The sequence below is a fragment of the Panthera leo genome, chromosome B3 (assembly GCF_018350215.1).
Source record: "Panthera leo isolate Ple1 chromosome B3, P.leo_Ple1_pat1.1, whole genome shotgun sequence".
NCBI classification, from domain to species: domain Eukaryota; kingdom Metazoa; phylum Chordata; class Mammalia; order Carnivora; family Felidae; genus Panthera; species Panthera leo.
In genome coordinates, this window is record NC_056684.1 from 1,893,711 (window position 1) to 1,921,060 (window position 27,350).

General features: G+C 60.1%; 1 protein-coding gene across 1 annotated transcript in view; it reads left to right on the forward strand.

Moving 5' to 3' along the window:
* LOC122221394 (collagen alpha-1(I) chain-like) overlaps positions 1-18,379 on the forward strand; it is a 53,892-nt gene extending 35,513 nt beyond the window's left edge. Inside the window, exons 12-17 of the mRNA XM_042940681.1 lie at positions 3,210-3,380; positions 3,663-3,890; positions 4,854-4,982; positions 5,187-5,296; positions 14,985-15,188; positions 18,251-18,379. Coding sequence (XP_042796615.1) covers positions 3,210-3,380; positions 3,663-3,890; positions 4,854-4,982; positions 5,187-5,296; positions 14,985-15,188; positions 18,251-18,379 — 971 coding nt within the window. The remainder of the gene's footprint in view (positions 1-3,209; positions 3,381-3,662; positions 3,891-4,853; positions 4,983-5,186; positions 5,297-14,984; positions 15,189-18,250) is intronic.
* The last annotated feature ends 8,971 nt before the right edge of the window (positions 18,380-27,350 follow it).

The following is a 27,350-nucleotide window of genomic DNA, read 5'->3' on the forward strand; positions in this document are numbered from 1 at the left end:
TTTTCCTTTGTTTAATCTGGAATTCTCTCGGGCGCTGGTATTCCGTGGTAGCCTTGCTACCCAGGCAGGTCAGAGGAACGTGGGCAGCCTGTTCTGTATAAATACCGTGAGTCACATGTATCCCCAGCTGCCAAGAACATCCAGGCAGGACCCAAGTCTTCCTTCCTTTGGCCGGCATACGTTTCCCGAGGACTGGGGACAGTGCGTCCTCTGTCCTCGCAGCTTCTCCTGCTCTTCTGGGGTCTTGGGGACCTGGTTGTCGACACATCCAGTCCTTTCTTCTCAGCCTCCCGAACCACGGGGCTGATCACCAGATGCGGGGAGGGTGGTGGCTCTCAGCAAGGGGGTTGCAAGCTGTGTGGCCCTGAACACCTCCCTGAACTTTCTGAGCCTCCGTCTCCTCGTCTGTGAAATGGGGTGATAAGAGTTGCTAAAGGTGCAGGGTATAGAAGCCGGTGGGTCTGGATTTGACCCCGGGGCGTGAAGACCGGGTAACTTGGGGCAAATCTTTCCCGCTGGTTTGCAAACCCAGTGTTCTCCCCCATAAAATGGAGATTATAATAGCACCTAAAGCTGCTATTATATGACTGGGTTGCTGCGCACAGTCAACGAACTAAGACGTGGCCACGCTTAGGGCAACTGTAGGCACCGAATAAGCCCATCTGACAATGGGGTTCAGGATGCAGTAGGGTGCTTCAAAAGTAGCTGACTTTGGGCTTCGTGGCAACAATGGAAAACCTTCCAGAAGGCAGCAGTTAGAAAGGGACTGCCCAAACCAGCGTTCCATTCGGCCAACGTGTACTGACCGTCTCCCGCGCCCCAGGCTCCGTGCTCGTTGCTCAGACTTTAGGGGTGGACTTCGCCCCTCCCTGGCCCCTTGGAATGCGCCACCCCACGGGGAGACCGCCACCGACTGCGTGGTGGAGGGCGGAACGGAGGCGGCTTGGAGTCTCGCGGGGCGTGGAGCGTGGGAGGACATATTCTCCCCGGCTTGTTGTATTCAGAAAGTTTAATTTCTACGTTGTTCGCGATGGTTTCGTCTAGTGGTGCTGGGAGCGACCGGGCAGGTGAGCAGAGGCCGGGCTGTAAAGGGTCACCCTCAGGAGTTCCGGCCCAGAGGCGACTGAGAGCCATGGAGAGAGCGTGAGCAGGAGGCAGACGTGGGTACATTTGGATTTGGGCAAGATGGCTCTGGCAGCCACGCGGGTTGGGTGGGAGAAGGCAGATCAGGGCCGGGAGACCAGCTCGGAGGCTTTTTCCCTCAACCAGAAGAAAAGAACGGTGACCCAGTGACGGGGACAGATTCTAGAGGTCTGTAAGAGGTGGTGGACAGGGCTACTGGGAGAGGACAGGGCTGCTGCTCAATCAGGGTGTGAGATGGGGAAGTGAGCAGGGGTGAGGGTGGGGGCTTTGGTAGGGGAGAGGACCACTTACTTCCTCCCGGGTCTCCTTCCTTGCCAGGGCACTCCCTCTCAGGGGCTACCTTCGACGTGCCCAGCGTCACGGAACAGACCTGGGGCCGAGGGAGGGGGAGCGAACTCAAGGTTCCGCTCTGGGCACATCCCAGAAGGGGGTCTCTGAAGTCCCCCTGTGGGCCTTTCTGCCTCACCTTGGGGCTGGAAGGCAGGCAAGGCAGGGGCTCTGGGAAGCTCTCGGGTTTCCGAGAGCCACCGTGTGGGAAGACGGCCATTGGCCATCGGGCACAAGGAGGGTGGTGTGGACGGTTTCCTTTTCCTCCTGGTTGGGCAGCTGGAGGCTCTGGTCCGCCGGCTGGATTGTGTTTCATCCCCAAGTTGAGAATAAATGAAGGCGTGCCGACTCGTGCAAACCTTACCTGTGTCTGACAGCTGGTGGATCTGGTCGAGCCTAAAGAAGCATCCTGTTGCTCTGACAGATGCCCCCAGACAAGGCCGAGAAGCCGACCCTCCTTGTGCACAGCTGCCCTCGCTGGTGTCGTGTTCCCCACCAGCCTCGGGGCTGAGCCCGGGGCCTGGCTCCCCACAGGCGCTCAAAGCACGGTCCTGGCCGAGTGCGCCGTCGTCCTTGGGGCCGCCACGTCTGAGACCTTGCAGGAAGTTGAGGGAGGTTGATGTTTGCAATGACCTCACGGTGTTTTGACGGCCCGCTCTAGCGTGTGGTCACGGCCCCGTCCCTTTCCAAGCCAAACCCAGCCTGTGCCAGGCATCAGGTCTCCGAAACCGGGGCCAAGGTCCCCTGGGTGTGGCATCACAAGGCTCCCTGTCGGTGCCCGTCGACTGGTTCTCGCGGGGACTCTGTTTGCGCGAGCCCTTGTCCCCACCTTGATCGTCCACGGGAAGGACGCAAGAGATTGTGGCCAAGCCCGGAGCCGAGAGCTCCAACCTGACGTTAGCAGGGTCGGCGCGGTGCTTAAAGCAGCCACTTGCCCCGTAATGACGGCCGGTGCGGGGGCTCGGTCCTTGCAGAAGCAGGCAGTGCCACTTGGCTAATGGTCTGGGTTTATTTCCTCCCGTCTTGTTGTTTGTGGCATAAAATGAGGACATTTCCAGTTGGAGAGGATCCCTCCCCCTGACAGGATGCCGTGTGGTTTCTGCGCCTTCGTCGGCTTCCATCAGCTTCCACCCAGGGCACCTTGCTGGCGGGGCGGCCTCCACACAGATGGTCGGGCATCAGAGCCAAGTTCGGGAAACTGTCGCACCCGGGGGGGGGGGGCGGACCATGGCACCGGGAGTCAGGGGGCCAGCATCCGTGTTGGCTGTGCTACTGAGTAACGGTGTGATCCCAAGAAAATCGCTTGCTCTCTGGGCTCCTCGCACGGAGGCCTCCCGCTGTGGCCGCTTCGGGACTTCTCGGGCCAAGAGGCCTCTCCCTGTCACGGGCCCTAGAGATTCCGTGCCCTCTGCTCTCCGTGACCTCACACACCCACGCCACCGCCGGGGGTCCCCTGGACGCAGACGTGGGGAGGCTCCACTCTGCCAGCTGAGTTCTTACCGGCTGAGCCCCGTCCAGCAAATCTTAGCTTCATCATTTCTGAGAGAGACGGGGGGAGGGGTCAGAATGTTCCGTGAGCGGTCTATTTGGGCTGAGGTCCAGATGAGGGGGCCTCCCAGGGGCGAAACGGGGGCAATGAACGGACCCTTCTTCGGCGTCCGCCGTGTGCACGCCCGGCCGGCCAGGTGTGGGAATTCCCACACGTGCCCCCCGCCACCAGACGCGTCCCGATCTCACAGGCGGGACCTGCGCCGCTGGTGAGGGCCAGGGCTGGGACGCGGCCCCCGGTGTGCAGGCCCCGGGACTTCGAGGCGGCTCGCCACCAGGGAGGGGCCCGGCGGACGTGACGGGGACATGGCGGGCCCGAAGCTCCCTGGGGCCGGAGGCCTTTCTCGAGGCCTGGGACGGCGGTTAGGTCTTATTCATCACTAGGGGGAGCAGGGCGGTGACGGCACACGCGGGGTCCCTGGGAGAGGACGCGGTGTTTGCTTAGTGATACCTGCCAGGCGCTGGAGACGGGGAGCCAGCGGTGTTTGCCTCGCCTTTGGCTCACCCGCCCTGTTCCCAGCTCTGGCTCACCCCCCACCGCCCCCCCCGCCGGAACCTTCTTCCTCTGCTGTCGGTTCCCCCACCCCTGGCCTCTGCAGGCACCCGGCCTTCTCTTGTCCGCGCCTCAGGCTCTCACCTTCTAGGCTCGCGGTTGGAACTGCCACCGGGTGAGTCGCCCCTGTCAGAGTCTCAGCTGGCATTCCTGCAGTCCTCAGGTCTCCTCCTGGGACCCGAGCGGACATCCCCCAGCATCCTCTGCTGCAGACAGACCCGCAGCCTCCCTCCCCGCGGGCGCTGGAGCTTTTGCGTCCCCAGCCACCGCTCCGCGACCTGGCACCGCGGGGAACTTCTGGCCTCTGTTTCCGTGGGGGGTAGGGGGGCTATCTGCACCAGCCTCCCCCCACCCCCGCCACCCTGTTCCGACGTCAGCCGCCTCACCTAGACTGGCAGGCCCCCCCCATCCTGCCTCGTCCTCCTGGCTTGTGGTTCACCGAGACCTTGACAGACCATTTCTACGTGGGACGGACTCACTGCCTTTGACCTTCCCTTCTTCTGGGGGAAGGCGGGACCTCACGTGCCCCCTTCCTGTGTGGGAAGCAGACCATTAGGGCGTAGATCCGGTCAGCCCGCTTTCTCCGGCTCGAAAGGTGAAAAGTGACCTCCCTGGGCCAGTAGAAGAAGGTCGGTCCTACCTGTAGGCCCAGGTTTCATCACTTCGAGTTGGGATGAATGACGTTCTAGAGCATTCTCCAACTAGCTGTTACCAGAGAGCCTGAGTAAAGTGGATCCTTTGAGCTCCATTAGGGTTTGTGTGTTTTCCCCACCAGCCAGAGGAGGAGGCAGGAGGGGGAAGCAGCACCCCCACATCACCCACGTAGCTCCTCTTACGGGCCGTGGTCGCAAACCCGCGGTACAGGTTTCGGCGGCCTCGGGGTCCCCACGTAGCCATGAAGACAGTTCCGGAGTGCCTCCCGCGTGCCAGGGGGGCGCCGTGTCCCTGTGCCGTGCGTGTGCACGAGTGTGGACCCGTGCGCACACGTGTGTGCATCTGTGCGCGCGTGTGTGGTCTCGTTGGCTAACGCTCACAACAAACCTGTGGCGGCATCGAGGGAACCGAGGCTCGGGGGGGGGGGGCGGGGGTGACCGGTGTGAGTGACGACACACGCCGGGAACTACCGGGCTGAATGCGTGAAAAGCCTCACCCCGAGGCCCCAGCCTCCCCCCCACCCTCCGCGGAGCACGCATTATTTTCTCCTCTTATTCTTGGACACGTTCATAAGAATTTCCAGGACAGGGCTGGGCCGGGACGGCCTCTGTCTGACCCGCTATTTCAGCCCCAAGTATTGAGAGCCAGCCAAGCCTCAGCACAAATGGCCGGGGTTCGGACAAGCCAGCGGGGCCGGTGCGCCTTCTCGTCAGCCTCTGCGAAGAGAACGGGAACGAGACAATCCAAGTCTCCATCGGTCAGCTCATCTGGAGCCAAGCCACCGGCCTCCTGGGCCCTCCGGGTCGGAGGCGGTGTGGCAGGACGGACGGGAGACCCCTGGGCTTTCAGGACGCTTCCCTTTTCCCCAGTTAGGGGCCTGCGGGCGGCCCCCCACCCACGAAGCCGCTCTCCCGCCGTCCCGACCACGGCAGGCTGCCTGACGTACGTGTGGGCCCCTCAGGGTCCCGGCAGCTGGAACCTTCCGCGACGAAAGGAAAGACCGCCGCCCGGCCTTCCTCCCGCGTGCACGACGCGCACAGACCCGCCTTCCAGGCTCCCTCCTGCAACTGTGTGAGCCACTGCGTGGGAGCCTCACCGTCCTTCCTTGTCCCCAGGGCACCTGCCCACCGCCGTCATTCACCTGTAGTGGCCCCGGTGCCTTCTGGGAGTCGGGCTGCCGCGGGCACAGGAAGGGAATTTTAAAGAACGTCTGTTCCTGCCTGCAAGACCGTGGGTTTTACAGGATAGTACGTTTTCTCCAGATGCTGCACGTTGGCATCATCCACAGAACGCATTTGCTGGCCACTTACCGGTGGGGCACTCGGCCTCTCTCTGGGGCTGCGTCATCCTGAGTGGGCCTGGATGCTGCCTTTTTTAGCAGAGGGACACTTGAGTGTGACCCGCGACTACCGCGAATGTCCCCTCACACTTGATGGTGAAAGTGATACCATCACCGGGCCGCCCCAGTGGTGATGCTGTCCCCTGACCTGAGGCAGTGATGAGCTCAATTCTCTGTAGCTGGGGTGAGAGAGAGAGAGAGAGAGAGAGAGGGAGAGAGAGAGAGAGGGAGAGGGAGAGAGAGGGAGAGAGGCGGAGACACAGAGAACGTGGCCATCACCACGGGCGCGAGGTGGAAGAAAAAAAACCCGGGCCTATAAACACAGACCACACTACAGCCAGACAAGTTTCAGCCCAAAGACCGTGATCCGAGAACTTCAAAAAAACAGTCCCCAGAAAAATGCCACGGAGATAGTCAAACGTAGCATGATGGGAGCTGAGACTTGGAGGAATTCTGGCAGGACACGGCGGAGGGGAGGCTCGTGGGAACTCTGCCTCCGTCCCCCCCGGCACGGCTGAACCTCTCAGCTGGCAAGTTAATTTGCTGTCCGTTTACCGTGTGGCATTCCCACAATAAATCTGAATCGTCCCCTTCCCTTCTTCCCCGTCTCCAGAAGGCTGCAACAGAGATCTGCAACTAGATGGAATATATATAGAGAGATATAAATCTGTCAGAATCGCGAATAGATAGGCCCCGATGGGATGCTGTTTGTCAGGTGCACAGGAAACAGGCATTTCCTGAGGATTTTTTTGAAAAAGAATTTCACGCGGTGCCGGGGTGGCTCAGTCGGTTACATGTCCGACTTCGGCTCAGGTCGTGATCTCACGGTCCGTGGGTTCGAGCCCCGCGTCGGGCTCTGTGCTGACAGCTGGGAGCCCGGAACCTGCTTCGGATTCTGTGTCTCCCTCTCTCTCTCTGCCTCTCCCCTGTTCGCGCTCTGCCTCTGTCTCTCAAAAATAAATAAACATTAAAAAAAAAAAGGGGCGCCTGGGTGGCGCAGTCGGTTAAGCGTCCGACTTCAGCCAGGTCACGATCTCGCGGTCTGTGAGTTTGAGCCCCGCGTCAGGCTCTGGGCTGATGGCTCGGAGCCTGGAGCCTGTTTCCGATTCTGTGTCTCCCTCTCTCTCTGCCCCTCCCCCGTTCATGCTCTGTCTCTCTCTGTCCCAAAAATAAATAAAAAACGTTGAAAAATCTGCAAAAACACATTAAAAAAAAAAAAAAAAAAAAAAAAAGAATGTCATGCAAAGGAAAGCACGTCGGTTTGCCCCAAGACTTCTTCAGAACACCAAGTACCGGAATCCGGAAGGAAGAGGTCTGGTCCAACTATCGAATTGTCCAGACTAAGCAAGGCTGTAAACGATTTGAATAATTTGATCACTGCGCTTGATACGAACGGCGTGTGTCGGACCCTGGACCTTGCTTGCCCTTTAATGGACTCCTGTGACCAGCCACCTGTAGCGTGACTGTCCTCTCGTGGGGGTGAACGTTTCTCCGGAAATGGGAACATCGTCTCCGTCGCCTATTTATGGATTTCGCGCGTGGGGTGTTCTGGAGCAAAGCCTAGTAGAATGAGACCCGCTCAGAAAAGCAGAAGTAGCTGTGGGATGACTCTTCACCTCCTGTGCCACAGGTCCCGTAATTACAGGGGGGTCTCCGGAGGGGTCTCCCCTGGCATGGTCTTTGGGGGAGCTGCACGGCACAGCAGAAGGGCGGGGTGTGTGCGTGCACACGCGTGTGCGATCGCACGCGTCCTCCCCGTGGGTACCCAGGCTCCGGAGGTTCTGGCTGCTTCTGCACAGCAGACCCGTTGCGTCACAGCCCTGCGTGGGCCCGGGGTCCTGGTCTGGGCTGGCGGCCGCTCACTCTAACGGCCGCCTGTGGCTCGCGTTGGTCACCACTCCTGTTTGTCATTCATCCAACACTCGGTGACTCAGTTTCCTTCACACCCATCTGTCGGTAACAGATCGCAGCCCGGCTTTCTGCAGCCGTTACTGCGCCCGCTGGCCAGCGCCAGCCCATAACGCACGGTTGTGCCTGTACCTGGGGCTTTTCAGGCTTTTTGTCAGACTGAGCCCAGGAGGGAGTAAGAGGACGTCCTGATGAGGACGTCCCAGAGGTGTCCCTCTGGCTCTGGAGCTGTGATTTCTCTGACTCCCCGTTCTGCCGGTGGCTAAGGCCAGTCCTGGGGGCCCTGGAACCTGCTGGGGCCAGTCACTGTGCCCTCCCTCCCACCCAGGGCGGTGTGGGCAGGGACGGGGTGCTGCAGAGTGGCCTTAGGGATGGATATCTTTATTTTATTTTATGTTTAGTCCTCTCTACACCCAACGCCCGCGGGGCTCGAACTCACGACCCGGAGATCGAGAGCCTCACGCTCTACCGAGGGAGCCCGCCAGGCGCCCCGGGGACGAGTGCCTTCCGTTTCTCGCAGGAGAGTCCCTGCATTTGATTTCTTCCCTCCCGTGAGCCCTTTGGAAGCTGCGTTGACTGGCAACAAAATCGCCTTTACGTTTGGGCCGTCACGTAACTGGGACCCTCTGGGCTGGGCGATGTCACGGGACGGCGAGCTGTGTGGCGGTGGGTGACGTGGCTCCCGCCCTGGTTCCGCTGCCTGCCGGCGGTGTGGCTGGGCGTGTCTGTAGGCCTCCCTGAGGCTCAGTTTCCCCTTCTGTAGAATGGGGCACTAGCCACGAGGTGGACCCAGACCTGGCCCCTCCCGGCGTTCGTGTCTAGGCGGAAGTCCATCCAGAAGCAGTTACAACACGGGGGTCGCGGAGATGACGCAGGGTGAGGTTTGAGGACCCCTGGTCTAGGGGACGGCGGCCCCCCGGCTCCCAGCCCAGGCGAATGGGAGATGTGGGGAGCGGCTGGCCTGGGGAGGGCTCTGTGTGTTTGGCCCGGGAGGAGGAGGAAGGAGCCTTGTGTGAGGGTTGCAGCTTCAGGCAAGGTCGTGAAGGACACGATGGAGCTCGAGGAGGGCGTGCGGAGAGGTTCAGAAGGAGCACGGGGGCAGCGGGGGACAGAACGGGGGCAGCGGGGGGCAGGAGGGGCCAGAACGGGGACAGTGGGGGGGCAGGAGGGGACAGAACGGGGGCAGCGGGGGGCAGGAGGGGACAGAACGGGGGCAGTGGGGGGCAGGAGAGGACAGAACGGGGACAGTGGGGGGGCAGGAGGGGACAGAACGGGGGCAGTGGGGGGCAGGAGGGGCCAGAACGGGGACAGTGGGGGGGCAGGAGGGGACAGAACGGGGGCAGTGGGGGGCAGGAGGGGCCAGAACGGGGACAGTGGGGGGGCAGGAGGGGACAGAACGGGGGCAGTGGGGGGCAGGAGAGGACAGAACGGGGGCAGCGGGGGACAGGAGAGGACAGAACAGGGGGCAGCGGGGGACAGGAGAGGACAGAACGGGGGGCAGCGGGGGGCAGGAGAGGACAGAACGGGGGCAGCGGGGGACAGGAGAGGACAGAACGGGGGGCAGCGGGGGGCAGGAGGGGACAGAACGGGGGCAGTGGGGGGCAGGAGAGGACAGAACAGGGGGCAGCGGAGGGCAGGAGGGGACAGAACGGGGGCAGCGGGGGGCAGGAGGGGACAGAACGGGGGCAGCGGGGGGCAGGAGGGGACAGAATGGGGGGCAGCGGGGGGCAGGAGGGGACAGAACGGGGGCAGCGGGGGGCAGGAGGGGACAGAACGGGGGCAGGAGGGGACAGAACGGGGGCAGCGGGGGGCAGGAGGGGACAGAACGGGGGCAGCAGGGGACAGAACGGGGGCAGCGGGGGGCAGGAGGGGACAGAACGGGGGCAGCGGGGGACAGAACGGGGGCAGCAGGGGGCAGGAGGGGACAGAACGGGGGCAGCGGGGGACAGGAGAGGACAGAACGGGGCAGCGGGGGGCAGGAGGGGACAGAAAGCCTGCGAGGCCGCCCTTTGGGAACTGTCCCCAGGTGGCGCGGAATGAAGCGTGGCGGGCCCGGCGGGCCGTGCCGTTTCCCAGCGCTCCAGCCCCCGCTGTCCTGCGAGGCACAGGGGCCTGGGTTCGGGCTTGGCTGGGGGGGGGGTGGGGTGGGGGTGGCAGGCCCGTGGGGTGTGTGGACTCAGGATCTCGGGGGCGAGGCAGCGGTGGCCCGGACAGCGTGTGCCTCCTCCAGGGCCGAGCGGCAGGCAGCGGGAGGCAGAGACGGGCCTCTCTGAGCCGGGGGCCCAGGTGGAGACCAGGGTGGAGAACACCCGCGACTCCGAAGCCCAGCGGGGGTGTCTGGGCTCCCCGAGCCCCCTGGTTCTCTGTCTCTTTACAGAGACCCGCAGCTCTGGACGCAAGAGGGCTCCGCGGTAGGAACGCATGACGGTGGGGGCCGGGTGGCCCCGGGCCGACCCCGGGTTGCGGCCTGTCGTCCCTCCTGTCGGAGGGGCTCAGGTGCAGCTGTGGCCACGGGGCTCTGTGAAGCGTGGGGGGGGCCACATTCCTTCCCCCGCCTCTCCCGGCCCCTCGGAAAGGTGGATTTGGAAGTGGGGTGACGGCGAGGGCCAGACAGGGATAGAAAGAACCTGTCGCCAACACTTCCCATCCGTGGCCGTCCACACGGCTCCTGTTTCGAGCGTCACCTGCTCTGGCCCGAAGGCCAGGAATGTGTTTGCCGAGGCGGGTGCACATGCCTGGCATATACCGTGTGCCGTGAGCTCGGCCAGGGGGCCTGCTTCTGTTTGGCAAAACCGGGTTCAGAAACCTTGCCCTTCCCGTTTTTAGCAACGATTTCCACGGGCGTGAAGTTATATTATTACAGTCATGGTCATGAGTAATTCACTCTTTGATCTACGCTGCCCGTAAGTTACCGTGTCAGACCCTACGGGTTTCTGAAGCATCAGTTTAAAATAAACCGTGTGTGTGTGTGTGTGTGTGTGTGTGTGTGTGTGTGTGTGTGTGTGTGTCTTCTTACGGTCATGAAGTGTTATTTTTCAAAATAGGGATCTGTTTCCATTTTCGAAGATTATATGTCTTGGACCAAAAAATGTTTTGAATCTTTATTGGAGAGAGAGAGAGAGAGAGAGAGATCGTCCGAAGGGGAGGGGCTGAGAGAGGAAGAGAGAGAGAGAGAGATTGTGAGCAGAGGAGGGGCTGAGAGAGAGAGACAGGTGTAGCAAGCTTTGCTGACCAGGCATTCAGTGGGGTTAGCAATTCAGCTCCACCCCTGCCCCGGCCCTCCCTTCCCCAACTAAGTCTCTTCCTGTGCTCTTGTGAAGCTACCCTAAGTCACCCCGAGTCGCCATGCCTTCCCTCCTGCTGTCCCTCTGCCTGGAATGTCCCTGCCACAGGTGACTCCCTAGTAAAATTCTATCCATAAGTAGGGCCCAGACCAAGCAATTCCTTGAGCACCTGCAGCTTTTGGGGGACGCATCACATTTTCCTCTGGGTCCCTCCATGTTCTTGTCACACCATCCATCCTTTTTTTTCTGGTAATGTTCCAGCCGGCCCCCTCCAGTAGAGCATGGGGTGGGTCCATGTTGGCCAACATTCACCCATTCATTCATTCATTCATTCATTCACCAGTCCCATCCTGAGGTCCTCCTAGATGCCAGCCCCGTGCTGGGCTCCCGGACTACAGACACGCTGCCCTCCAAGGGCTCATAAAGACACAAAGACGACCCTAGTCCCTGGGGCACGCCTGGTGATACGGTGGGCACAGAAGAGCCACAGTGACCGCTGGACCGGGGTGGGCAGCGTCGGGGAAGTCTTCGTGGAGCACCCGTGCAGAGCCTCGAAGAACAGGCAGGAATTTCTAGGCAGAGAAGGGGGTCGCTGCCTCCACCGGAGCCTCGCCCACACACAGACGGGGTGGGAGCTCGATCGCTACTTGCTCAGTCGTGACATCATAATGTCCCGCGCCCGAGTGATAGTCAGTGCCCTTCGCGGCCACCTCACCCTCCAGGGGCAGCCGGTCCGTGCTTCTCTGGCCCTTAGATGCGTCCGGTTTGTCTCAAGCATGTGAAATCCACCAGCCTGTCTTCGGGTGGTCTGAATCTGCAAGGTGTCTACACGGCCTGGGAACAGATGATATTATTTTATTGTTTATAGATTGGAGACGTCCATGAAGCGTATGCTCACCGGTGTCTCCAGGACTGTGGACACCCTGGATCTCTTTAGGGTCTCCCATCCTTCCTCAGGGACCTTGAGACGTGTGCTACACCCGTCACGATCTTTCTCGTGTCACCGTCTCTTCTTCTCTGCCTCCCTGTTGGCCACGGCTTGTCTAGACAGATCAGAGCCTTGCCCCATCTAGAACTATGGAGCTGTTTTAAGATAAATACATAAATAAATAATAATAATAATAAATTTAGGCGAAAATGGAAATATCTACATTTTTTTTAAGTGTCCTTTTAAAATGTTAACTCCCTTTGTTGCTTGGGAAACGTCAAAACAGGTCACGTGTAACTTGGTTTGCTCGTAAAAAGAGGCTCGGGCTTGATATATTTAGAGGGGAGGGGGGAAGTGATTTTTTGTATTAAGCGTTTCTCTATTTTTCTTTTTCAACCAAAAAGAGCTTGGAAAATGTCTCCGCTCTCTCCGCTGCCGGTGTATTTTCCTGGCCCCACAGCGCCCGACAGCTTCTGTCTCCCAAACCGAAGGGTTAAATACGCTGAGCTTTGCTCGGCTTCAACTTCTGCTTCTCTGAGAGAGCAAGGGCCTCTTTTGGGGGCTGGTGTCGGTGGTGGGGAGCCCAGGCCGTGCTCCGTGTTCCAGGTGGGGAGCAGGGAAAGGCCTTTCTCCGGGGGAAATTGAGGCAGCGACTTCAAAAACAGTTGCCTCTGACAACCGCTCGCCATCTCGCAGATTCTGTCCCTTTTTCGTCCACGTCTCGCCATCTCGCAGATTCTGTCCCTTTTTCGTCCACGTCTCGCCATCTCGTAGATTCTGTCCCTTTTTCGTCCACGTCCACCAAGAGCATGAGCGAACGTGGCAGAATTTTCTGGCAGCTTTCTGAAGGGAGATTTGATGGCACAGTCCATAAAAAAATAGCGCAAAAACCGTCCTCAAACGTGTCCGTGCGCCAGCCCTGCCAGACCCTCTCTCTTTCCTTCCCCCTCCCCCAGATATTCTCCCAGCCACGCTCCTTCCCGTCTCCCCGTCAAACCCAAAGGCCTCCCCGCCGTGTTAGGCAGAGAAATCCGGTCTGGTGTCGGCTTCCATGCCCAGATTTTCATTTTCCAGCCAACAGGGTTTTCAGCAAAGGGCTGTTGCCATGACCATGGCAGTAGAAAGTTCTAAGTAGTATTTTTATAACAAGCCAGACTAACGGGATGCCGTGGCCCGGGGGAGAGTATGGCTTCACCAGATTCCGAACGCGACAGGCAGACGGACGGATGTGCAGATGGAACGCACGGAGAGGGGCGGGAGGGGTGTAGACGGCGAGTCGTACGGTGCAGAATCAGGTAAACAGGGGTCCCCCGGGCGGCTGCGGAAGAGGCGTTGAGAATGGCAAGACCCACAGCACAGCAGCCTGGGACGGAACACCTCGCGGACACCAGCCTCGCGGTGCCCCTGGGAGGCGGCCGGAGCCAAGGACGCTAAGCGTTGCCGGGGGTCACGCAGCCAGAACCCGGATCGCAGGCCAGCGCTCCCGTCACGGTGGGGGCCGCTGCACCCGCCACTGGCTTCCCGCGACTCTCGTGCCAGATACTTTCCGATCACGTTTTTCTCCTTCCCCATCTGCCTTCCACCGGGAGGAAATGCCTAGATATTTCAGAGCATCTAAACCAAGCATTCTTGCATTTATTTTGGGACCTCGTTTCAGCGTCCGGTTCGTTTCACTCAAGATGCCGGCGGGCGGGAGCGAAGTCGCCCCAGCTGAGCTCGCGGTCCAGACGCAGGGCTGTCGGCGGGACCCCACTGCCCCGGGGTCCACCTGGCACCCAGAACACTTGCCCCGTGCAGACCGCGGTCTCTCCAGCCGGATCCGGGCGTGGCTGCCACCCTGCCCCCTCCTGCTGGCCCAGCGAGTCGAGTCTCTGTGCGGAGGCAGCCCCAGCTTTCTGCTCGGCTGGCCTCGCCCCAGACGGTCTGCCGTAGGCAGGGGCTGGGTGATGTGGGTCCTGGGCCTGGTGCCTTTGCCTCCCGGGTCCTCACTGTTACCCTGCCGGGGTCACGCCGTGAGCACTATCCTACGGCTCAGGAAACAGAGCCGCAAAAGGAGGGAAGCGACGGGGCCCGGGTTCACACAGCCGGGAAGGGCGGGGTCCATCCGAGTCGTGAATCTCTCTCCTCCTTCCAGGGGCCCCCCCAGGCCATCGGGGAAGAGGAGATCGTAAACACCCAATTCTGGTAGAAGGTGGACGGTGGAGAGGGGCATCCCAAGCTCAGAGGCCGGCTCCCAGAGGGCCTCAGTGACGGACGTTCCCGAGGGGCCCAGAAGGGCGCCCGCGTGGGCTCTGGGAATGTGACCGAGGGGAGGGCAGGGCGGCCGCGTAGGAGCGGAGACGGCCCATCCGCTTACGCTCCACTGAGTCGGGGGGTCGGGAGGGTGCCTCGCAGGGGCTGCAGAGCTGGGGGCGCCGGGGTCCGGGCCGGACGCTGCCCGGCCCGACGTCCGCGTCCTCCCCAGGCCGCCTCCGGGACCGCGGCAGGGCAGTCTGTTTCAAATAACTGAGTTTTCTGGAAGCTCCCAGAAGCTGGAATGAAGGATTGAAGCTGGAATGAAGGATTGCCAGGTGGTTCTGACATGGCCTGCCTCCGGCAACGTGCCCTGGGCAGGGGCGGGGGGAGGGGGGTGAACAGGCCGCAGCATCGGGGAGCCGCGCGGGCCACACTGCTGGGATTGTTGGGGGCGCCGGCGGGGGCGCAGGAGGCGGCCGGGCCCTGTTTGCCCAGGTGCCCCGGGCCGGGCCAGGCCGCGGTGTGGGGGCCGGAGAGGGAGCCCTGGGGGGCCAGGCCGGGAAGCCAGAGGTGTTTCATGTTACATCAGAAACAGCAGCAGGCTTCCCGGAGGGGACTGAGTCTGGTGGTCAAGAGCCAGGCAGGCGTGAGTCCGCCCGGGTCCCCGCTGTGTGGCCACCACGCTGACAAAGCAGCTCTCTGTCCTTGCCGGCCACGAGGGGAGGAAGACAGCTTCTGGAAACATTCCGGCAGCTCTCCCAGAGCGTGGGGCCGGGACCGGGGGCCGGGGGGGGGGGGGGGGACTTAAGAGTCCCCTTCCTTCTCCTCCTGCCCCGGGGAGACGGCACCCAGCGCAAGGGGCAGCCGCGTCTCAGCTGACGGGTGCCATGTGGGAATTGTGACCTGGCCGGGGGGGGGCAGGGGGAGGGTAGACGATTTTCCAGTGACGCTGGAATCCCAGATATTCGTGGGAAATTTCTCAACTTTTGAAATACTTAAAACTGCTTTGTAGGCCAGACGTGGTTTCTAGGCTGCAGATTTGCAACCTCTGCTCTCGGCCTTCAGAATCCGAGCGACCCCCAAGCAAAGGGCCCCCGTGCCAGTGGTGGGGTGGAGTGGGGTGGAAAGAAGGTTCCAGGAGGGGCCCCGACGTTCACAGGCAAGAAGGGCATGACCCTCCTCCTGTTCCCCAAAAAGGGCAGGAACCGCCTCTCGTCCCCTTGCTTCTCATCTACCACCTTGGCACGGATGTACCGGCAGGAGGAGCGGGTCTGATTTCCAGAACCGGACCCCATTTCTCTCTCAGGCACGTCTGTCCCCCTGCACCTGGCCTGGCCTTACTCTGCTCTTTGAGCTCGGGAGGTCTGCCCTTCCCCGCCCCTTCCCTTCCCCATCCTCCGCTTGCTCCCTCACAGGCCCTGGGGGATCACCAGAGCCCTCTTTCTGGAAGGTTCTGGCCAGTGTTGGGCAGGGAGGCTGGTGGCTGGCCAATCAGAGCAGCTGACCATATTGGTGGGAATTAAACACAAGCCTTAGGATCGGACAGACCTTGGCTCAACTCACAGCTCCCTCCCTCAGGAGCTACATGACCTTGAGACAGCTCGGCAGTCTTCCCAAGACTGTCCTCATCTGTAAAACGGGGACAGCCGTTCCTTCCCGGAGGAGATTAAATCCTGGGCTGCCTAGTGACACAGTACCTGGTGTAGAGTACAGCTAATCAATAGCTCTCACTGAGCCCTGATTCACTTTTTTTTTTTTTTAATGTTCATTTATTTTGGAGAGAAAGAGATAGACCCTGAGCGAAGAGGGGTAGAGAGAGAGAGAGAGGGAGACCCAGAATCCGAAGCAGCTCCAGGCTCCGAGCTGTCAGCCCAGAGCCCGACGCGGGGCTCGGACCCACGGACCGCGAGATCACGACCCGAGCTGAGGCCGGACGCTCGGCCGACTGAGCCCCCCAGGCGCCCCCCGACTCCTCTTGATTTGCATTTCTCACAGAAGATGTCATGCCAGGGTCTCAACAGCCAACTTAGCAGCACCCGCTTGGAACAGAAGCGAGCTGGGCTCCATCCGTACCTGCTTTAAAGATGCATTTGTGTTTCCCTTTTAACAAAACCATTCCATGGGCCTCTCACGCCCTGTCCTTCTACTCGGCCTCCCTCCTGCTACCAGGACCTTTACTCTGGTCTCCTGCGTTCGCTGATTCATCAGTCAGCAAACATTGACCGAGCAGCAAGGCTCGCTCTGCGCTCTCGAGGTGCTGACGGCTGGCGAGGGTGGCAGATAGCGGCCAGGGGTAGGGGTGAAGGGAAGCCTGTGGTGCTGGGGGGGGGGGGGGGGCGGGGCAGGTGAGCCCGGGGTGAGGCCTGAGAGAGGCCGGGGGTGTGGAGACAGGAACCCGTGGACCCACGAGAACTGCAGGGCGAGGGCGGGAAGAACTGTCAGGGATGCGGGACTGGGAGGGGCCAGGAGGAGCCCCCAGGTCCCGTGTGGGCGATGGGGTGGACGCCACGAGCTGGGAGTGAGCACCGAGAAGCCTCGCTGGCGACGAGAGGCAAGTTAGACTGCGCGAAACGACCTTGGAGACGTTGGCCGGGCATTGGGTGGAGCTGTCCCGTGAGCGAGAACCGCGAGCCTACCGTGTGCCCGCCACGCGTGAAACGTCCTTACTGAGTGTCACGACGGCCCTGTGAGCGTAGGGGCCGCAGCGTCCCCACTGTGCAGGTGAATCTGTCAGAAGTCAGAAGAGTTAGGTAACTGAGTGGTCCCAGGCCAGTCCGACCCCAGGGCCCGCTTCCCACCCGTTTGCGCGTGGGCCCGTTCAGACGCCATTTACCGGGCGTCTCCGATGTGGCTGGCACTTCGGATTTACCGGTCGAGAGCATCCACCCTCGCGTGGGTCCTGTTCCACCGCACACACTCTCCTGGCTCGAGGCAGCTGGGTGGGTGGGACGCCGGCTCTGGGTGCGAGTACAGGCGGACCCCGTGGAAACCCTCCCCTTGGGTGCGCTCTCAGCCAGCGGTGCGGCCTGGGGGCAGGAGCGAGGCGGCCACTCACTAAGGAGTTAACTGGGGTCATGGTGGTGCGGCACCTGGGAAGGTAGGAGACCTCTCCTTAGTTTTTCAGATGGGGAAACTGAGGCAGCGAGGGGCCATTGCCCAAGGCTTCGCGGTGAACTGGGGACAGAGCAGGCGAGAACACAGCCCGGTGTTTGTCTGGCTTCTCCTCGGTCCCAGGTCGCTGACTCTCCACGGGGCGTGCCCTTGGGGAGACTGGCCACGCACACCCACCTTGCAGGAAGGCAGGACGCCCAGGCTCCCCGCCCCCAACCACTCACGCGGGTCCCCGTGGCCCGGAGTGGCCTCCCTGGCGCTCACGGCCAGCCCCGGAGCAGCTGGTCAGTAGGCGTGGGCTTCCTGCCGGGTGCCCCCACCGCTGTCTGCCCCTTCCCGCAGCTGCCTGCGCCCCTTGCCTGACAGCTCTGTGTATCCCGGAGAAGAGAGCCGGCCAAGCTCCGGCCAGAAGCAGGGGCTGTCAAAATAAGCCGAATGCCAGGACGGAGGGGCAGGAGGGGGCGGGAACAGCTGTGGACCCTCCTGCACAGCCAGCCAGGTGACCGCTCTGCCCTCCCCGTCCTCTCTGGCCTTTCTGGGTGGCCGCTGCCTCTGCGGTTGGGGGCGTGATCCCGACAGCCACCCCCCCTCCCCCTGGATGACTCAGGGCTGAGGCACGTCTGCTCATTTCACTCCTGGCCCCGTAAGCCGGTCGGACCCGACCAGCTGCTCCCTGCGTGGGGCTGTCCCTCACTTCCTGTGCCCCCACCCACTTCGGGGCCCACCACCCCCGGGACGCGTGCCTGGGGACAGCGGGCAGCTTGGAATGACGGAGATGGTCCGGGAGCACAGAGAGGCTGGCCGAGGAGCTCGAGCCAAGAGGGGCCGGGCAGGTCTGGGCGGGAGTAGAGGTGGCCCCGGACCCAGCTGTCCCCGGGGGGCGGGCCACACGCCCGATACTTGTCCGTCTTTAAGCGCCAGAAGAACCTCCAAGTCCGCTGGTCTAGAGCGCCCCTAAATACGATTTGTGGAATGCCTTTGAAGTAATAGACGGATAAACTTAAGTAACTTTCAGTAGTGGTCAGTGATTTGATAATCACGTACGGGAGGAGGAAGCTAATGTTTGAAGAGGTAACATCAGGTAGATATTGTGCTACATGGCAGTGTAGAAAAACCCAGACAGTGATTCGTAAGAAGGAAAATGGGGACTCTTACCATCACCCCCCTTTGTTCTGGTTTTCTGTGTCCTCCTCTTCCCTCGTCCCCTGGTCACTGTCCAGGAAAGACAGGTGTTTGCGTGTGACATTCCCACGAACGGGCTGTGGTTCGTGGGTCCAGGACTCATTCCAGCCGTCATCCGTGCCATGGTGACCCTGGCCGTGGCCTGGGACGGGGCAGGCGGCCCATGACGGAGCTGGAAAGTCCTGTCTGAGGCAGATCAAGTCACCAGGTGGCTGGATTAGACCCGGGAAATTGGGACGCGGCAGGCTGGGATCCCGGACCCTCACGCAGAGGCAGCCGACAGCTGGGGCGCCCAGGGCGCGCCCCCTCCTGCCTCCCCCATGCAGATCTGGGGGAGCTCGCCAACACACCCTGTCCCGCCCAGTCAGGTTGCACCTCCGCGTGACTCCGTCCTCCGTGGGCGTGCCCCCCGCCCCGCCCACTCCGCCCCGAAATTTGTCCTGGAGGGGCGAGGGACAGGTGCTTCCTTGCCCGCCCACATCAGCCTGTATCCCCGTACAAACCGTGTGCTTCGGTCCCGGCGAGTTTCTGGAGTTTCCGGCTGGACACCTTCCCCTACGCTCGTACACTCACGCGCACAGTGGGCGTGGGCCCCACACTCAAGCGCTCACCCAGTCACTCCGCCAGCCAGGAGCTCTCTGCCCTCGTGCCCTGGACACGTCACTCGCGTCTTGCAGCAATCTGGATACCTGAGGCTTTCCCTGCCCACCCCGTCCGGCCTGCCTTTACTTCCCCTGTCACACTCTCATGGCATCCCACGTTCTCACGTAACATAACTCGTCATGTCGCTTGTAATGACGCACTTGGGTTATGACCCGAGTTGGTACCCGTTGACGCCCCAGTAGATGGTCAACTTCGAGAGGGTGCGGACCACCGCTGATTTGTTGACTATCGATATTCCCAGCGCCTGGCTTAGTGCTGGACTGTTGAATGAATGAACGAGTAAGTGCATGCTAGACGTTGGAGGGAGACGAGAACCTCTGAATCTTGAACCAGCTACTTCGTAGGTGTGAGGCCGTGTGCATACCTTCCGACCGACCCCTCCCTCTGTGCCGGTAAACAGAACCATGGTCCTTCCCTGGGCTGTGCTGTTGACAGATCCCGGCTCGGGACCATTACGCGTGAGATAATGATAACTGACGACGATAATGGGAATGATGGTTTATGGAGGGCTCGCAGGTGCCACGTGACTCATAGGCGCTCTCTGATTCAGGGTCTTTTACCTTTTATATCGGCTGAGTAACTTGTCCGACGGCCCATGGGGAGCAAGTGACAGGGCTCAGGGTTTTGGGTTTTTTTTCCTAACAGCTTGAGCTTTAATTTGCATACCGTGAAACCTATTCTTTAACGTGCTCGTTAGCGTATTGACAGAACGCAACCGTCATCGCCCCTACTCTGTATTCTCAGATCATGTCGTCAACCCCAGTCGGCAGGCACCCTCTCCCTCCCCCGGGGCCCCGACAGCCACCAATCTGCTTTGTGTCTGCATGGACTTGTTGCGTGACCTGTGCATTCCGTGCGATGTCGTATCGTACAAAAAGCCGCCTTTGGCGTCTGGCTTCTTTCCCGGAGCGTCACGTCTTCCAGCTTCGTCCATGATGTAGTGGGGGCCAAAGCTTTCTTCTTTTTTCATGGCTGAATAATACTCCGTGGTACGGGTGTGCCATTTTGTTCATGCACCCTTCTGTGGATGCACCTCTGGATCGTTTCTCTTCTGGGCGGTCCTGGATAGTGTTTCTGTGAACACCCGTGTAGGTTTCTGTTTGCGGAGGTATGTTTTCGCTTCCCTTGGGCACGCGCATCCCTGGGGGTGGCATTGCTTGGTCGTATGGTAACTCTGTGGTTTCCCAAAGCCACTGCGCCATTTCGCGTTCCCAACAGCAGTGCGTGAGGGAGCGCCTCACTTCAGGTTAGCTGTGCCTTGACTGTGGGGTAGGCGACTCTGTGTAGAGCCCGCCCTACCCGGGACGCTGTTGTAGGTCACAGGCCTCTGGAGCTGCTGTTCGTGTGCTTGGCCGTCTGGGCCGATGGAACCGATGTGCAAACGGGATGTGTCCAAACTCCTCTTCTCGGAGTGGCAGTGTGCATGGATTCTGAGACCAGCGGTGTTGGCACATGCACCGTGGCGACAACCAACAGGCAAGGTGACATTTAGTGAGCACGTACTATGCTCCAGGCAGTGAGCTTCCTGACGCTGGCCTGGCTGGACTTGAGCAGACCGCCGAGTGGGGTCACTGCTTGGCAACAAGCAGCAGCCTGGAGACCAGCTCAGTTCTTTTTGAGAGGGAGAGAGAGACAGAGAGAGCGTGCGTGCGTGCAAGTCGGGGAGGGGCAGAGAGAGAGGGAGAAAGAGAATCCCAAGCCGGCCCCACACCTTCAGCGTGGAGCCCAGCACGGGGCTTGAACTCACGAACCATGAGATCATGACCTGAGCCAAAACCAAGAGTCGGACGCTCAACCGACTGAGCCCCCCAGGCGCCCCTCGGCCACAAGTATCTAAGCCTGGTGAGCCTTGAGGTTCTGGGCGCAGACTTGGGGGGCTGCAGGTGGCTCCCTTTTGCTGGCTGTGGATCAGGAGCCCCAAGGGCATTTTTACAAAGGTGCAATCCCGGGTCCCATGCCAGACGTACGGAATCAAGATCTCCAGGGAAGGGCTTGAGAGTTCGTGTATTTCAATGCTCTGGGCGTCCCTAGGTGGCTTTGTGGAGCTGGTGGCTAGTGAACTTCAGGCTCCATGGAAGAGAGGCTATGGATAAAGCCAGTGTGAGCCACCAGGAGGCTGGCAGGGGTGTCCAGCAGTCACCATGGGGTGCCGATTAGGCCCTTCAGGCCGTGCGCCCCGGGAGCGGGACCCTCGGCATCAGATAGGTCTTCCCACTCCTGGGCAGCAAGATGCCCTTGACTGGCAGCTGCCATCTGTGGCCGTGGGACGATCCCGGTCACCAGAGGCGGCGGCAAGCGATGCCACCAAGAAGACAGGTCCTCCCTCCAGGTGCTCGGAGGCCCATTCCGAGGCCCCCTCTTCCAGCCTGGCGAAGCCGTGGCCTTGATCAGAGCTATGCGGTGCTGGGGCGGACGACGGCCCGCCTGGTTCCGGATGCCGACCGGCCTGCCCACCTCGCCTACGGGGGCCGGGGACAGCAGGTGTGGACAGTGCGCTGGGGACGTGCACGCGCTTCCAGGGACTCCCCCGTGGTTTTCGGCGAGGCCGTGATGCCGTGATGCATGGCTGTCGAGCCTGTGCGTGCCCCCCTCCCCCGCCCCGCACCGATACCTCCTATAGGACAGGGGGGACCTTAGCCTGGAGGCCACAGGGCTCTGCACATAAACATGGCTGTTCGAACAAGGAAGAGGAGGGCCCAGACAAAACAGAAAGTGAATTATTTACTGGAAAGTCAGAAAAGGAAAGGGAAGGGAGGGGAGGGGAAGGGAGGGGAGGGGAGGGGAAGGGAAAGAAAGGGAAAGAAAGGAAAAGAAAGGAAAAGGAACCCTGAGAGAGAGCCGTGCAGGACGCTGCATGGTCTGGGCGGGCCGAGGGAGACCCTCTCACTCTGGCCCCCGCCAGCCCATGGTCTGGGAAAGGGCCGATGAGGGATTTGGGTCCCGGACGGCGCCCGCGGCAGCTCCTGCCTCCCACTCTGACGTCTGGGGTTGGCCCCACACAGCCCGCTCCCCACCTTGTAGTGCATCTGCAGGCCTGTTGTCTCAGGAACAGCTGGTGGCGAAGGCACAGCCTCGTCCCTCCGAGACCTGAGCCCGCGGGGCCGTTGGCTTTGGCCCGCGCACGGGCCGCGCCTGGCATTTCTGGGGAGACAGACGGAGTTCGGGGCGCAGCGCCCTGTTCGTGGAGAACCTCTCCAGGGGTTGGGTGATCTTCTGGCAAGTACCGGCAGGACGGGAAGTGTCCCCGGAGGGAGAACCTCTAAGAGCCCGAGCGTCCTGGAGCCTGTGGGAGCAGAGGCCGCGCTGGCCCCCGCTGGAGGCAGGGAAAGGCGGGGTGCCTGGCCCAGCAGGTGGGGGCCTGGCCGGCAGCCCCACACATGTCAGGCGGGGGCTCCACAGGCCCCGGCAGCTTTGCTGGCTGGGAGGGGGCAGGTGCTCATGGCCAGGAAGGAGAGCCTCGGTGGAAGGAAGCTGTGCCCAGAAGCCTTCGAAGGCGGGGCCAGCCCTACACTGCCGGGGTGGGGGGGGCAGCCCCCCGAGAAGGGCCCACGTGGACTTGGCAGGATCACCCCAGCTGTATCAGTTCTGTGCCCCCAGGGCTCTGGCCTCGGCCTCCGCCCGGCCGCTGGGGCCCCTGATGGGTCCGCACCCTCCCCCATGGCCTCGGGGCCTCTTTGAAGCGTGTCTGCAACCCACATCTCTCTCCCCATCTTCCAACCCACCCACACGACTGCCTACTGCACATCTACCCGTGGCTGCCACAGCGTCTCAGATGTAGCCGGGAAGTCAGCCAGCTGGGAAATCTGCTCACCATTCCCTTCGCCGGGGCCCCTCCACCCCGGCCACAGACCCCTGAGTCATCCTGGCCGCCTCCTCCCTACTCACCCTGTCATACGCCCAGCTCTGCCAGGACCTAGGAGACCGTGGGCCAGTCCTGGCTTGAGACACGGGCCGCATGAATGGGGTGGAGGGGAGGATTCCAAAGGACACAGAGAGTTTCTCTTAATCTGAAAGTCATGTTGGGGTGAGTGGAGTGGGCAACGGGGAGAGGGAGAGAGCAAGAAAACTTATCAAGAAGCAAGGGGGTCGATTAGGGTAACTGGGGGAAGTTCTCAGAAGTAAGGCAGAATGGAAATATGGAGAAGTAAGCAAAATACATGAATAGGTGCGAGAGGCTTCTGGGCGGGGCGCCGAGTGAGGGAAGACCCAGAGGCGGAAACCTCCGGCGATCGCCTGGGAGACCGTGTGTGGCCCATGACTCTGCAGGTTGACCAGCACAACGTGTGGTGAGTTATGGAGGGACCACAGTGTCCCAAGCCATCAAAAGTGGACGGGCCACCATTGGGGGGGAAGGGGCAGCCTGGATGTTTCTGAGCAAGACTGAATGCAGTGGATATGTGTTCGAGGAAGATTCCTTTGGCAAGGTGGGCCTGAGAGAGAGGGTGAGCTCTGTAAGGTCGTCCAGTCAGGGGGTGGGAGAGGGAAAGCCGTGTGAGGGCCGGGGGGCCCGCCAGGCGGGGCTGAAAGTGCAGGGGAAGCTTTGGTAGGAGTTGGCCAAGAGACTGGTTCAAGGAGACAGTGGGTGGGTGACAGCTTCCTTATTGGTGTCCCCTTTTCACTCCTCCCAGAAGACACGTCCTGAGGGTGGAGTGAGGAGGGGCCACCATGTTGTAAGGGACTTTGTGGACCATGTCTGTGCAGGGTGCAGGGGCGGGGAGCCACAGCACGGGACCCCAGCCAGCACCAGCCCGGTTTTCGTCCAGGTTTCTCTGCATGTCAGGGTTCTGGGGTTGTGAGCGACAGAAACCCAACCCAAAGTAACTTCAGCCAAAAGGAGAAGGTGAGGGCTCCGCAAACCCTCGGCTCACTGGATTTGAAAGACCAGATTGTAAAATGAGTAGTGGGGGGTCTGACCTCAGGGCAACTGGAAGCCAGACTCGAAGGTAGTCAAGACTCTCCTTCCCTGACTCTGTTTCCCCTGCTCCTCTCTCTGCATTGGATCTTGTGGACCGATGGGGGACAGGGAAGCTGACAGGACTGCTGCCTTGTTGGAAAGCATCTACTGTCCTCAAGCCCCATCTCTGGCCCCAAGTCGGAAAGCCCGGGGGAGGGACTCTCTGGTGTGGCTGGAGCAGGTGTTCCATGGTCGCACCGAGGGGTGCTGACCCACGTGGGAGGCCCCGTAGTGACCGCGTGTGAGTGGGAAGGCCTGGTCTCAGGAGAGAGGAGGTGGGCAGACCATTGGGAGGCCCTCCACAGCAGGGCCAGACAGGGAGAGGGCAGGGTCAAGGAGACAGCGGGGTGGGCTTGTGACCAGCGGACTGATGAATCTCTCTTTGGCACCTTGATTCTGTTATTCACGCAACAAGCGTTCCCTGAGTCCCTCTTCTGTGCCAGTCCCTGGACCAGGGGCACAGAGGTGAAAGAAGTAAGGTCCCCTGCCCTCTTGTAGCTTGTGTTTTAGCATGGGAGAGATGTAACAAATTGTTTGACAGTAATAATAGTAAAGAACAAGGACAAGTGTTCAACAGGGAAGGGAAATGAGAAGGAAAGCAGTGACTAATTCCTCTCGGGAATCTAATACAGGGTCCAGGAAGAGGTAACTTGTAAGTCGTCCTGGACGGGTGGTAGGGTTTCTCGAGGCGGTCATGCTGGAAAAGAACCTTCTAGGCAGAAAGATCAGTGCAAGGAAGAGGAGGTGTATGGGGCTTGGGGGGGGGGGGCGGTCTTCTGGTGGCCCGGGGTGGCCTGAACACAGCAGGTAGGGTCAGGATGGAGATTGGCAAGAGGTGAGGTTGGGTAGGCAGGTGGGGGCCACTTGGCAAAGGACCTCACAAGACCTCAAGGGTCTTGGAAGGACGCAAAGCACAAGAGATGAGAGCCAACCTATTTCGGCAGCGGTGTAGGGGACGAGTCAGAAGGAGAGAGAGACTGGGGACAGAAGACTGGTCAGGAGGCCACCGTGAATGTCCAGCAAGGCAGTATAGTGGTTGTGCTGGGGCCCACAGCCGGGAGAGGACGAGGAGGTGGACGTTTCTGGTAGAACTTCCATGTGGGTGGACGGGTTCATGAGCAAGAGAGGGAGGGGACCGAGTATGCTGGGCAAGAGGGGACACTTGTCTGACAGTTCACTGTGATCCAGCCGAGGGACTGTTAGTTTCTGAGAATAGCAAAGCAGCTAGAAAAAAAAAATGCAGTGGCTTCAGAGTCTGACAGTTTGGACCCTAGAAGAGACGCCTCACTTCCTAAGTATGTGAATCGGGACAAATCACTTAACCTCTGGGATAAGGTGAGGACGAACCGGGTAGTAAGTGAATAACCCAGTGCCTGGCGCATAGAAGGCACTCAATGTGTGTCATTTGAATCAGAATCTGTTGGGAATCAATGGCTACTTTCGATGCTTTGGTTTTGTTTTGTTTTGTTTTGTTTTGTTTTGTTTTGTTTTTGGAAATTGGAGAGGTCTCAACGGTAACTAAGAGTAGCAATGGTGTTAGTTTGGTCCTGAGGACAGCAGTCTGTTTTTATGGCTTGGGAACTGTCCTGACCCAGTTTGCAAACATTTCCTCTGGCATATAATCTTCCTTTATACAGAAACATGTTAAAAAAAAAAACAACACAAACCCTTCTGTCCCCATTCAAAGAAGGCTTTACCCCTCTGCTGTCATGTCCCAACCCACTCAGGGCTGTTCTCTCGCCCCTCCCTTTCAGCCCGCCATGCCAGGACCCTGGAGAGCAGCCAGACAAGGTGGCGCTTGTCTTAATGTCAATACCAAAGGGGAAGACAGAGTGCGTGCAGTGCTCAATGCCTGGAAGCTGTTTATTTGATCTCGGGCATGTCTTTGTTCCAACACGAATTGAATTGTAGACACACGAGAGCAGCTGCTAACGGGTGCCTAAATAGTCGAGTGGCAAAATGCCCCCGACGACCCGCCCTCGTGGTGCCATGTTTCCGAGCCCTTCATGAGCCCGCCCCGCTCACTCCTGTCCAGCCCTGGCATATGGGGTGAGTCGGGGGCATCACATCCTCTGTCCTGACAGAGTCGTGGCCGTGATAGATGGGATCGTGGCCACGTGAGAGAGTCACTGAGGATAGGGTAGAAAGCCACACAGGAAATGCGTTGTCTCTGAACCCATTTAGGCCCATTTAGGACCTTCAGAGAGAAAGGCGTGGTTACTCCTTTATGGGCTGAAAAACCAAGACTCCTTTGGTTGCAAATGATAGAAACCAAGTTGACTTAAACTTAGCGAGATTTAAAAAAAGTGGATAAAAAGAGCATGGGGTTGGATTTGTTATAAGGACCCAGGGAGTGTCTCCTAGAATCAAAGACAGGTATAAAGCCCGGCCGTAAGAAAGGGCTGGAACCAGCAGAGAAAGAACCAGCTTAGCTTTGGCCAGTTGTACCCACCGGTCCAGTCAGTTGGCCTGGGAGTCCCAAGTTCTACTGAACAACGATGGCCCAAGAAGACCCGTCCTGAGAAAGGGCAGGTCACAGACGGTCTGGAGCACAGACTCAAGCCTTGGCTCATAGCAGACCTTTGGGAAACCTCAGAAGAGGGGCGTCTCTGAAGCCCTGAGAAAGTAATTGACCACATCGAGTGGTGTGGATCTCATAGCAAGAGGTAGGACTATTGGGGCACCTGGGTGGCTCAGTCGGTTGAGCGTCCAACTCTTGATTTCGGCTCAGGTCATGATCCCAGTGTCATGGGATCGAGCCCTGAGTTGGGCTCAGTGGTGGGTGTGGAGCCTGCTTGAGATTCTCTCTCTCTCTCTCTCTCTCTCTCTCTCCCTCTGTTCTTCCTCAACTTGTTCTCCCTCTGTCTCAAAAAATAAAAGATGTAGGACTATTTAGGAAGAGATTGCCACATGGAACATGGATTATATACCCCAGGATAACTGTAAGGTCAAGCACGGATCCCTGGCCTCTGTGCCCCCCACCCCACTTGCCCAGACTCCAGGATGACGAACAACGTACACCTAAGAGGGCCTGGGTAGATTGAATGACATGAACCTGCCATTTTTTTTGTAGATGAAAATGGCTCAATATTGACAGTTTCATATTTTCAACCCAATACATGATACATGTATGTTGAGTTGAACTGGGACCCAGCTTTGGATCTTCAATATGACCCTGGCCAAGCCATGGACTCAGTGGTCCTCAAGGCCCATCCTTGCTGCAAGGTGCTGGAAATACAACACTAGGAGCAAACTCACCATCAGGGGCCGGAAGAGGCTGGATTCAGGTAGTGCTGGAATCTGGTCTCAGCCAGGCGCCATCATGGCCCCTGCAGACCCTCGGGATGCCCGCAGGACCTGCCCCGAGCTGACAGTCCCACCTCCTCCCTTACCCATGGCCGCTCTCTCCCATTTTATGGGGAAAAGCAAGGACTAACTTTTTCCAGCTGAAGCTTCTGGAAGATCTCAGGCAACACGGCCAAGTTCGGCTGAATGTGGGCCAGCGTCCCGGGCTGCAGCTC